The 12,603-nt window shown below is 46.9% G+C and overlaps 1 protein-coding gene across 2 annotated transcripts in view; it reads left to right on the plus strand.

Moving 5' to 3' along the window:
* Positions 1-980: 980 nt before the first annotated feature.
* The window catches only part of CAPZB (capping actin protein of muscle Z-line subunit beta), a 230,209-nt gene continuing 218,586 nt past the window's right edge, over positions 981-12,603 (plus strand). For both annotated transcript variants that reach the window (XM_078642491.1, XM_078642492.1), the window contains exon 1: positions 981-1,100. In XM_078642491.1, the coding sequence (XP_078498617.1) occupies positions 1,026-1,100 (75 nt within the window). In that variant the 5' untranslated portion in view covers positions 981-1,025. The remainder of the gene's footprint in view (positions 1,101-12,603) is intronic.

Here is a 12,603-nt window from a genome sequence, read left to right on the forward strand (position 1 = left end):
CGTATCCCTTCCCTATGTATATAGAGATAAACTCTAATCACTAGTATATGCAGTAGACCATTGTACTCTCTACCATTCCTATGTGACTCTCAGAGTATATCCATTCATATCCCTTCCCTATGTATATAGACATAACTATAATCACCAGTCTCTTCTTTGTGTGACTTTACATCTTGTACATTTGCAATTTTTTTCTGTGTGTATCGTTTTTGTAACGCATGTAATCCTAAGTCCTTATGTTTTGCAACTGGTTCTTATGTAAAGCGCTCTAACACCTTCGGGTAAAGTTCGCGCTATATAAAATCGCATTAAATAAAATGAATACAAATAAATATATTAAGGAGACGCATAAACATTAATAGAACTGAAAATTCTTATTGCGGATGCTAGAAAAAAAATTCCGCTCTTCTCTAGAAGCGTATTAACGTTCGCGTTTGGCACATCCCGGACTTTAAAAATACCATTATTGTAATAATTTACGCACGGTGTATTTTACAAATAACTATATACAATTATTAAATATATTGACAACATAAAGGTATATATTTGTCGGTGGTCTGTGCAGCAGATTCGGTGATACGGACGACGGACAACACTGAATGCTCCAGTGTACCGCCAGATTTGAGCAAGTTCGGACTTGTCCTATTCCTAGGACTGACGCTATTTCTCTGTGATCACTGTGACATGGTAGGTCAGGTAACGCACAATGTGCTGGCCTCATTGCACCCCACGACTCCTCCCTCTAACTCCCACACTTTCACAAAAAGCGGTCCCACTTCAAGATGACACCCAGTTGTCCGGTAAGGCTCTTTCGTAGTCTTTTCCCTCTGTCTACACAGCTACTCTTCCTGGTTATTACCATTAGAAGGCCACGCCCCATTGTCTGTTAGCCACTACACTTCAGCACGGCCCCGCCTTCCTAGGCGTCAGGTCGCGTGCTGCCGCGCGCTCCATACTTGGCGATAGCTTGCGAGCTATGATCGGATTGGCTGCGACGACAGCGGGCGGTGCAGGGCGCGACCCGGATGTGCAACTCCTTGGGAGGAGAGGAAGTGACAGGAGGAGGTAGAGACCGGAGGAGAGAACGAGCCGCAATCATGGTGAGGGGGTGGGGGTATTAAGGGAGGGGGGGGAGACCGAACACTGCGGAGAGCCCCCTAGTCGTCATGGGAGGTGGAGGGTCCATGGTGTGAATGAATAAGGTGTAGCCAGTTACGGTGGCAGGAGAGGTATTAAGTGAATGAGGTTACAGGGACAGTCACACGTCTAGGGGTGCAACCGCTGCAGTTATGAATGACGTCTAACAGCCTGAAAATAAAGTGGTCGAGGGAAGCTAGACACTTAGTGGAGTATTGTGCAGATTATTGAGGTTGGAGGCGGCCGGCGGTGAAGGGGCAGAGGGAGTATCACTGTAGTGATGACGGCAGCAAGGAGTGGAGGATACCGGATACCTCTGAGGGAGTTGAGGGAGCCCCACTGGCGTTGCACTGCCATTTCTGTAACTGTTTCAGAAGGGGCGGATGGGCGTGGAAAGTGTTGTTGCTATTAGTGGCCTCTTATTTACTGCCACCGGTTGGGGTTATTTCCCATTCAATCAGAGTAGCTATTGTACGTTATGACCTGACGGGATGGCAACTGCCTTTTTTGTGTTTGTGAAGTACCTTACTTAGCCTTATTGATATCTCGAGTTAGTCCAATTATAAGGGCATGTTATTTTACTTGACATGTCACTCTTTCAAAAGTGAAAAAAGTCGTATAGAAGGGCAGACATTTGCTTTATTTGTGCAAAGTGTGGTTCCTGATTTTAGGGTTCGTTATAAACGCTGCAGCGGTTGACTGATTCACCAGCTACATGTTAGTTGGCACAGGAGGTCAGGTAACGCTAGTGAAGTTATTTTTTCACGCGATAGTGACTGTTGTCAGGTACATTCATTTTCAGCAACATTGTGCCTCTTTTTAGCGAACTACTCATTTTGACCAAGTGCTCGTTATGGGATTTTGTATTGTTGCATGCATTCAGTTTGAAGGCTGCTGAGATTTAAGATCAAAGTTTTGAGGTCCGTTACGTTTCAAAAATTGTTTCAGAAGCTGGCTTTCGAGTTGATTTCTGCATGCACTACGTCATTTATCGTACCATGTGAAAACCAGATTTAATTGCACCAGAAGGGGTAGAATGCACCTGGAATACTAATTGCTTATCTGCTAATAGACCCCACCCACAGAGGCTGAACTGATTATATGAATCGGAGGCAAACAACCCAGCTTTTATATAAATAAAACATGTTGTCGTTGTTGCATTCACAGAGGCATTCATGACTGCCACCGTTGTTGTTAGCCCTCTTAGCTCAGAATTAATTTAACTTCCGTGTTATTCCTCTGTTTCAAAACTTTAGCTCTGGAGCAGACTTCTCGGATTAATGACACTCTTTCCTGCTGTTGTTCCAAAATACCATTTAAACGTTATTATTTGCCGGTCTTGCCGCCTTTGTCCTGTGCTGCGTTGCCCCAGAGATCAATAAATGAATTGGTGTTTTGTAATTGCCAAATGATGAACCTCCCACCACTTCCGTTATAACGCAACACGTTTCCGACAAATGATTATTTCTCCGAATTCAAGGTAATTGGTTTAATTGCTAATGGCCCTAGGTAGTGCTATCTGTATCCATGGCCCGAGGATTGTGAAACTTCTGACTCCTGATGAGAGAATCGTTGAGTGCAAATAGTAAAGGAAGTATGTATCCATGGATGTAGTGCACTATATTGGGCCTACCCACAGTGACGTTAGTCCTCGACGTAGATGCTAGAATATGACCCTGTCTTTACCAGGTATCCAGTATAGTCATATTAGTGTTAGATAGCTAGATGAATCCCCTTCGGTCGATAAGTCAAGCTGACAATTTTGAGACTAATTGCAGTGTGTGACCCACTGCTAAACTTGGCAGCCCTTTCCTCCTATCCTTCACAGCTGGATATTCGGGCAACACGTGTCTCCTCGGCATTTTATAGGCTCAGTTTTCAGAAATTATGAAGTATATTTTGTAGTGGGCCGTGATATAATAGGCCAGGGTCCGTTGATTAACTTGGGCGTTTTCGAATATGTTTTTGTATTATTTATTTTGCACCGTGAGTCGTTGGACACCCTAGATTGATTGTTCGGTTCGTCCTCTCTTGTCTCTCTTCAGAGTCGACATTTTAGAAACATGTATTCTTGTTCTTACTCTTAAACGCCACTCCACCACCCAACACTATCATTTCCTGCAGCTGGAATGTACTTATTCTTTCAGCACTGAGTGAACCCAAAGAATTCTTCGCTTTGATACTCGCTACCCGTATTTGTGAGATGGTTGTAAATTGTTTGAGAAATGCTTCCAAGTATTGCCAGTGATTTTAGTAGTGTTTATAGTGATCCTTTTAACAGAAATGCTTTTGCAAAACTGAAACCAGCTTGTGTGGTTCTTGCTGTCATCTGAATGATTCACCTGAGGTTCCACACCGCAGTCGTCCTAGACAGTCATACCATGCATATAGGGTGGGGCAAAATTAAATATTACTCATGCTCCATTTGCTGGGCCTTCACTTTGAGTCTGTGTTTTTGACTTCTCAATTTGCATAAGGGTGGCCTGCATTCCAAACCAGGCTATAAACTATTGGAGTACCGTCGAGGAACGCGGTGGAGGCTTCTAGTTTGTAATAACGTTTAAAAGAGAGGTAATACTTACTGTTTTCCATTTCCTTTTGTAAGTGAGGCCTCTATCCATCCATTTGAATATTTTTAATTGGCATATTTAACCATACAAATGTACACTTTACAAACATTTAAAACATGCTTTAACCTAAAGGCCTCTATCACTTTCCAGCGGTGTTCAGAACGACCTGCCAGTAATCAGTGCTGAGATCTTCGTAAATATGACAAGAATGAGGAAGTTGGAAGGGGGTCTTGTGACAGTGTGGTTTAAAGTTGAGAAAATTGGCTCTCCACATAGGATAGCACACCTTTACTCCAGCAGTGATTTTTTTTCCCCCCAGGCGGGCTTTTGCTACCAACTGTAAGAGGTTATATAAGGATCGGAATCTTAGGCATGGCCGAGCAGGAAGGGTTGGGTTTCCTCCTCGCAGGCTGTCGGACTGGGAGGCTGCAGAACCTCTGGTATGCAGATTCCCTATGCCTCCAGGCCTCAGACCGCCATGTGCTATGCAGACGCGGTCCTAGGCGAGTCATAAAGGCTGAAGTCACAATCCCCTTGGTGTTGGAGCCCTAGCGTTCCGACCATTCTATTCCCAAGAGAGCAGAGTTGTAGGAGACTCCTGTCAAGACGATGGTGAGAGAGGGAAACATCAATCTTACATTGTAGTATTTTGCTAGTTAGGTGCAAGCATTACCATGTGCACTCGAATTGTTTTTTGCAGATGTGAATCACCTATGAGGTGATCTGTTAACATCATATCCACCAATATACCGGAGTATACTTGTGACGCACACAGCCAGTTGTAATAAGGGGCTAGAGGGGAACGTTTTTTTAAAATTGTTCTTGCTCCCAGGGTTAGTTAAAGCTTGTTAGGGTGTTATTTTACTTCCCTTTCCAGGGTTTTATATTTTCTTTATGGTTATAGTTTTTCAGTCTATTAAAAGTGGACTTTCTTGTTGAAGGCTCTTCAGAGCCTCGTCCGGGTATAAGGGGCTGTATGGATGCCATTACAATAGAATATCTCTTCTGCTTCCCCATTCGTTGTCACTATCCCTTCTCCTGCCTGCCTTCTTGGTGGCCCTTCCCCTTGTATATCTGTATTTTGGTAGAGACTAAGGGGGCTGTGGAGGTCCCTGTCTGCTTCAACGTGTGCACTGTCCCTCCATTCACCCATACAGCCAGCTATCTTAACCACCACTTTTCTCCTCGTTTTGAAAAGCGACGGGTACTTGGCATGTGTCCTGGTTCCTCCTCCTCCCCAAAGTACAATAGTTAGTGATTGATGAATTTGTTGTTTGCGACAGGTTAAAGTGTGTCCTCCTGGATCTCAACTTTATGGTTCTTAGGCAGGTGTTGACCTGTGTGGCAAACAAAGCTCATGGTTACTATTAGTGAAATTGTCTTCCAGTGATAGTGGAGCAAATTCTTAAACTGGAAGAAGCATCATTGAAGCTGAGCTTCCGGATAGGATAGATTTGCTGCCAAGTTCTTGGAAATGTGAACTTTCTTATATGAACCAGAGCAGAGCCTAAACATATTTTGTTAGTTTGTCCAAGTGTTCAGGATAGCTTTTTAATTTTTTTTCGTAGTTAGGTATTTAACTACAGACATGGATTGTGAATGTATACATATGATGTAGTGTTCTACTTGAAGTCATTCACAAGTGTTCCTTCATGATGCCGCCACTTTAATTTCAAAATATTACTTCAAAAGCCTTCAATTTTCTAGACTTTCCTTCTCTTTTTCTTTGGAGGAGGTCCAAGAATCTTTGTCTTCTAGTTTAGAATATACACTTCTGCCGAAAACGTTGAAGAAGTACAACTGTACATCACCTTTTTGTTTTTGATCTCTAACAAAGGCTCTGATGCCAACAGTTGCCAAAACTCCTTTTCTCAGTCTTCATTAGTACTCTGACTGGCAGTATTTACTAGTGTAGGAGGGGGAAAGAACGGCGTATAAAGCTAATGTATAGATGGCAAGATGACATACCAATGGCCAGTCTTAACTTGCCTGTCTTTTACGATTTATCTGATAACAGGATTTTACACTGCTCTTCCTTCTTAACATGCAAGCCTGCTGACTCTGAAGTGTTAAAGGTTTCCTCCTGCGGCCAGGTTTGTGTCTCGCCATAGTCTTTTTGTGGGTACTGGTACCCAGTTCACAGCAGTCATGTAAGGCATCTGCCTGTGAAGTATAGTCTCTATAGAAATACCTACCCCGCCTCTGCTGGTTCGTGACTCTACTGTTACAGAGAAAGGGATAGTCATTCCATTGTCTGCTGGTCCTAATTGCAACTTTTCCGTGACTGCTGAATTGGTGTTATTGAAATATGTTTACACAAAAGCGCTGGCAAAGCCAAAAGTGCTCTCTTTGGAATTGCGTTACCTAAACCTTTGGCTTTGCTAATGATTGATAATGTATACATATGCATGCTACATCTGTCTTTTTTTTTTTTCTCATTTGGGGTGTACAGTCCTCTTGGAGTAGTAAAGTAATAAGTGCATTCTAGAGTAAGGAGGTGTTAAATCGCTACTTCAGGACAACTGAAAAGCCAACAAACTTAACAAGCATTGGCATAGACCATAGCTTTCCAAACTTTTCATGTTGGTGACACACTTTTTGGAGATGCATAATTTCCGCGACACTGTAAGGCAGTGTAGCGAGCGAGAGTAGCGAGGGAGGCCAAACCAACTAAGGGGGGGCGTGGTCCCCTTAGATTTCTAGTGAGTCAAACTGAAAACAGTGAGAAGTGACTTCACGAACACTATGGAGATGAGTGGGAAAGGTGGCGCAGTACTAAGCAGCATAGACTCTAAAATAGGTCTGCAATGTGCGGAGCAGAAATGGAATAATATCACTCCAGTTTTTTTAGGCCTCAGCAGCCCAACCAATTCAGTTTTGGAATTGTATCATATCAGACAATTTATTTAGAGTTCTCTCAGTATAGATACAGTGTGGGAGGATGAGGTATAAGAACGCTCGTTGGGGTCTTTTATGTAGCGCCGTTTTCAACATTTGAGCAGCACCAGGCACTGCACCGGACCGGCATTGTGCACATTGTATAAATAAGTGCGCTAAGTGGTGGCAGCACTTAACAAGCATTTACAATGCAACGGTTTCGCCTTTGGAAAAGTTTTAGCTATTGGCAGTGTAAATTACAAAATTTGTATTTGTGTTGGTTTTGAAAACAGATAAATAAATGGCATTGTCATTTACATTGCCAATAGCTCTAACTTTTCCAAAGGCGAAACCGTTGCATTGTAAAGGCTTGTTTTCCTTCTTGTAGTTCTAGTGTTCTGCCTGTTTGTAACCCACACCATACACCCACCCGTGATGGGTGGGTGTATGGAGGTAAATGGGCTGGGCGCACGTGCCCAGGCCTGTTCTAGTACCACACACTGTGTCAGTGGGGTCCAAGGAGGCTCCCCAGCTGTCGCAGGTCCCATTGTGCAGACCCCAAAAAGAGCATGCCTACGTGCGCTGGCGAAGAACAAAGGCCACTGTGGCTGCTGGACGCACTACACGCTTGTTTTTGTTTTGGCGCTAGGCGACCATTCAATTTACAGAGACCTATAGGACTGGCCAAAATAAAAAGAATACTAGTTTTAGAACGGGGTGGGGCTGCATAAGAACGGTAAGCAGACCGACTCCTTAAATTGAAACCATCTACTCAAGCAGGCCCACTCAGGCAGGAAAGTTCCCATTAGCAGGCTCCACACGAGCTGATATTTTTCTAATAATATCTGGACGGTAAAGCGCCGACATGGTGCAAATCGTGACTGATAGCACAGTAGCAATAATGAATGTTTATAAAGCGGCTGGGGCGGGGGTTTGCGTGCCGCTATGCACACCGGGTCCCCTTTTAGAAAGGTCATTCCAGGAATATTTGTATTACACAACAAAGTGCCTTTTGTGCTAGCGCTTGGAACTGAAAGAGCACGGCAGTGCCTGCCGTGCTGCGTTAAAGCTGCAGCTTACACCCGACAAATGTCTGCATTGTGTTAGCCTATCAAAGCAGCTCTGCTCCCGAGTAGAGCGGTGCCGCACAGTTAAAACCCACGTCTAGGAATTGCCGTCACTTTCAGTAAGCCCTATAGGGATAGTCAGTGCTGGGTGCACGAGTTATATGGATGGATCTAAAACTCAGACGATTCACACAAGTATCAAAACATGCCCAGCCTGGAGCAGTTTGCTGTTGCGCCTGGGATCAAATTTGGTCAAAGTTGGGGGTCGCAGTCCCACTCATCGCTTCGCAGCACAAATGTACACATTGGTATTCATATACAGGATTCTAACATAGTGAAATAAACTTCTTTCAAATAAGGGCACCTCTGTTTCACTCAGTTGTGTGATCCTCGGCAAACATCTTTGTTCTCGTTCCCCACCCAGTATACTCCTCAGACCAACAGTAAAGGATCTGACAGCGCAAGTACACCCAGTGAAAGAAATATATAGAAACACTGACCTCGAGGACTAGGCCCCGCCCATCGCTTCAATGTAGGCTTCCAGTCCCCCTTAACAAAAGATGCAGACAGCAGTCAGCAAAATATCTGACCTGGAGGCTGGAGCTATTCACGGCGACACATACATAGAAACGCCCAACATAGTGCAAAAAAACATAATCAGCATTCGAAAGTGCTAGGATATACTTATCAGATATACATTACAGAAAGACTAAAAACCTTATCACAAACACGCCTCTCAGTGTCTCTGTTCGCTCTCCTTCCCAGCTCCGCGGAAGAAGACAGGAAGACGAGGCCACCCTGAGCCCCCCACCCGCCATCCAAAGCAGACAAAACGAAAAGCACGCCCGCCTGGCGAGGCCACAAGGATGGCAAACAAAAGCAGCCGTCCACAAACACATGCAAACAGCAGGGGAGAAGAGAGGCACCGGGGCACACGCGTGCCTCTTTTGAGGACCACAGACTATACAAAGACAGAGCACCGGCACGGCACCCTAGCACCCCGTGCACCTGCCATCTCGAGCCTTTGCGGGGAGCCAGTCACTCGGCCTGGGGCATTTACCGAAAAGGACATTGGATTAAACCGCACATCACACCTGCCAATCGCACCAAAAGAGGGCAAATAAATCAACCCGCAGGTGGAACGTGTCACAAGGGAGTGGAAGTCAAATTGTACAGAAAACAGACATCACTGCTATCCAACAACAGAACACAAATGCTTAATTAAGATAGCTGACGCGTGGACTCCATCGCCGGGTTGGAATGCAACGCCCCGTGCACAAAATTCAGGTATCCTCAACTCACACGCCTTTGGACGACAGTACTGGTAAAAGTAACACTACATGCGTGAGTTCAGACAGAGAATAAGTAAGCGTGATGTGCGCAGCAAACACTGCCCGCACCCTCTCACCATCACTCAACACACCATTAGAGCACAGCAGCGAACATAAACCAGTCGTGCAAAACCGAAACTCACATACGAGCCCTGCCCAAGAGTACACACTGTTCACTCAAAGCTGTGGAGAGGAGGGGACCGAGGCTGACACTCCTATCTATATCAAATGCACTATAATAAACACCCGACACCCCGCGCTACAGACTTCAGTGAGGGGGTCCAGCCGGATAAGCAAAAGGGTTGGCAGAGGACGACCGACCCCAGCCCACACACTCTGAAGGACCAGCCGAGCGCAAACATCCCTAGCACCCCAGGGTCGCACCCTGTTCGGACTGCACGGGAAGGAGAAGCCACCGTTGCACCTTTCGCGGTGGGCAGGACGCTCTACATCCCGGTTCGCTGAAGGGTCCCCCGGATGGCACAGGCCTGCCCGGGCACTGTCCCGTGGGATCTGGTACTCCAGTGACCAGGAGGTACCCACGCGTGTGCCTCTCTGCCCGCCCTGCCCCATACCTGGCAGGGTCTTGTGCGCCGTGTTGCCCATGGCTCGGGTCCATGAGCCACGGCCGACTTCCCCAGCTGCAGCTCCCGCAGTCCCGTTTCTGGAGCCCCAGCACCCCGTAGCTCCCGGCTCGCGCTGCCTCCGCCGGGGCTCGCGCTGGTACTGCCACCGCCTCTCAGAGCAGCAGGGCTGGCGGAGCTCCCGCGGAGCGGGCAGGGCCTCGACGACCGAGCTCCGCCCTCGCTGCATTACTCACCCAACGACTCCCCGCCCTTGACTTCATAATTCCCTTGAAGCAGCCCCCGCACTTCGATACAGGACACGCCCAAAATAACAGGCACGCCCACCCAAACAGGACGCTTAAACTCACACAGCCCCCTGCTGCTTTACAGAGAAATTCCCAAGCCTGTGTACCAAACCATACATTTTGTATTTGCGTAGTTTTGAAGCAGTGGAACCGGGCCACAAGGGTGTAGAATCGCGGCCCAGCAGTAGAATAGATACAGTAGAACTTGTATACGAAAGGGGTTGGCGTTACATTAGCATGATTTCAGAGCGGGGCATACCGGAGAGCGGGAGGGGGGCGGGAAACAGACAGGGGGAGACACAGACAGCGAAAATACACGGAGAGCGGAAGGGGGGCGGGAAACAGACAGGGGCGGGAAACAGACAGGGGGAAGAAGGCACGGAGGGAAACAAACACGGGCTTACCTTCACTGCAAGGAGAGAAAATGGCGGACACAAGCTTCCGGATTTTGAGGATTTGTGGGCGTGGAGGGGGGGGGGAGAGGACACGAACGGCGGGAGGGGGGCGGGAGAGGACAGGGGGGGCGGGAGAGGACACGGACGGCGGGAGGGAGGCGGGAAACGTGCACAGGACAGCGAGGGGGGGGCGGGGAGGCACACGGAGGGGGGCGGGAATGGACAGCGCATCTGAAATCACTTTCAGTGAAAGGGGAGGGAACGGGAAAAAACGAAACTCCGCCCAGGGAAAAAATCTCGGGAACGCCCCCGAATCTGGTCCGGCCTTGACGGACAGATCCGGCACCCAATGGCTAGCCTCCATTTATGGAGCTAGCCAATGAGAGCCGGGGGACGTTCCCGAAGTGCTTATTGTCGACATAGGATTTCACCTGCGCTGAAGAGCTGCGCAGAGCGCAGCCTTCGGCAGGCGAAACCCAAAAAGTAGGCAAGAGAATATCACAGCAACAGACCAGTCAAACTAGACTGGCAGAGAAGCAATCTTGGCCTGCCCTTAAGCACCACAAATCCATTCTGCTGTTTTCAAACCTTTCCTGGTACCAAGGGCTTGGCCACACCGCTTCCAGGTATTGGATTGTCCTGTGTTGCAGCCAGGAAACGCAGCTGTGGTTACGCAGATTGAAAGTGGGCTCTTGTTTTGCAGACGTGCCTTCCTGCTCGAGTTTGGGGTTGACCATAATATCTCCTAATTGGATTGGGTTGTAATGTTAATCTGAACGTTCATTTCTTTGCTGTGGTTGAATGAGACGCCTACCCGGTAAGTGAGAGAATGGTATGCATATTGAACAAGTGTCTCCATCCTTCCCTTGAAGTGAAAACTCTAATCTCTTCTACTGTCTTCCACTTCGCATTCATCAATGCTAAATACCGTGGTCAACCTGCCTCAAATTGTACACATGTTGGATTTTGACAGAGAATACTTGTACGGCAATAATGCCAGGGATTAGCTGCATGGCAATATGCTACTTAATGTTAACTGTGCAGCATCTCGCGTGTTTAATGCAGAGCACTCCAAGCTATTTCAGAAGAGGTTCACAGGCAGGGCAGGGGCCAGCAGAGAGCCCGAGTTCTTTGTTTTACTGATGGGCTGAAGCTACAGAGAGAACATGTTTTATGTTTCCTATTGCAGTCCCGCTGTGTAAGGTTCCTGAGCAGTAAATGAGCACTGGCTTTGAAATGAACCACACCACAATACTATAATTTCTGCACAACCCGAAAACTGCACATTAATGATTATAGTGGAGCTTTCCACAGTATGTGGCGTATTTGTTGTGTGTTTACAGTTCTAATACTGACTACGCATTCAACTATCAACGCCTGCGGCAAATGGAACCGGCCGCGTGCACAAACTCCTCTACTACCTCTGTGTAACACATACCGTTCAACATAATTGAAATGCGCAAACGTCCTGATGTACGCACCGTCGCGTGACACACCTACACATGTCAGGCGACACAGTACTGCGTCGCGACACATAAAAGCTCTGGCATAGACAATAGGTCTCGCTTTTGGGACCTTATAAGTATTTAGTTATGCAGCACAATATCCTTGGTGCACCAACATCAACTGTTGCATGGCTAAACACTTCTAAGGTCCCAAAGGCGAAATCTATTGGCTATGCCAATGCTTTTTGTTGTTGTTGTCTCACTGATGGTGTGGTATGTGCAGTTTACCTGGACCAGCATTTTAAGATTGACACGAGCAGGTGGTGTGAAAAAGCATGGGCCCTAGCTGTCTTATCATAAGGTGCGGGCAGGTGGAATGGAGCTGCAGTTCTAAGTGAGTGTGGAAATCAAAGGGTGGACTATGGTAACTCAAATGGTCAAAGGGATGAATTAGATGAGCAGCCCAGGCAAGTTGTTTCCTTTAAGTGGTGGTTGGAGCAAGACCATTTCGGCGCAGCAAGGCTATCACAGTATAGAAGGAGCTGTGGAAAAGGCTTGGTGGGGTGGAAAATGGACTGGGATTAGGGTGTCATTTACCAACAGAGGACTCTCAAGCGAGTATCTTTCATGGGCACTGCGTTAGCGGTGTGCTGGCATGCCTCATTCCTCTGTGGTGCAGTCAATGTATAGTGTAAAGATGGGTGCATAATCCTACATTCAACACTGGCCTAAAGCAGGAGCCTCTCCACATAATAAACAGAAATAATCCAAAAATGCACACTCCAATTTTGTAACATGTTTGTCAGTGTTTGTGGTGCTGTAGTAGTAGTGCTCCATTCCAGGCGGTAATGAGACATCAGCAGGAGCGTCTCCGCGCATAACTCCTGCTTTTCGACTTTAAAAAGGTCTC

Source organism: Lissotriton helveticus, chromosome 5_1 (genome assembly GCF_964261635.1).
Source record: "Lissotriton helveticus chromosome 5_1, aLisHel1.1, whole genome shotgun sequence".
Classification (NCBI taxonomy): Eukaryota; Metazoa; Chordata; class Amphibia; order Caudata; family Salamandridae; genus Lissotriton; species Lissotriton helveticus.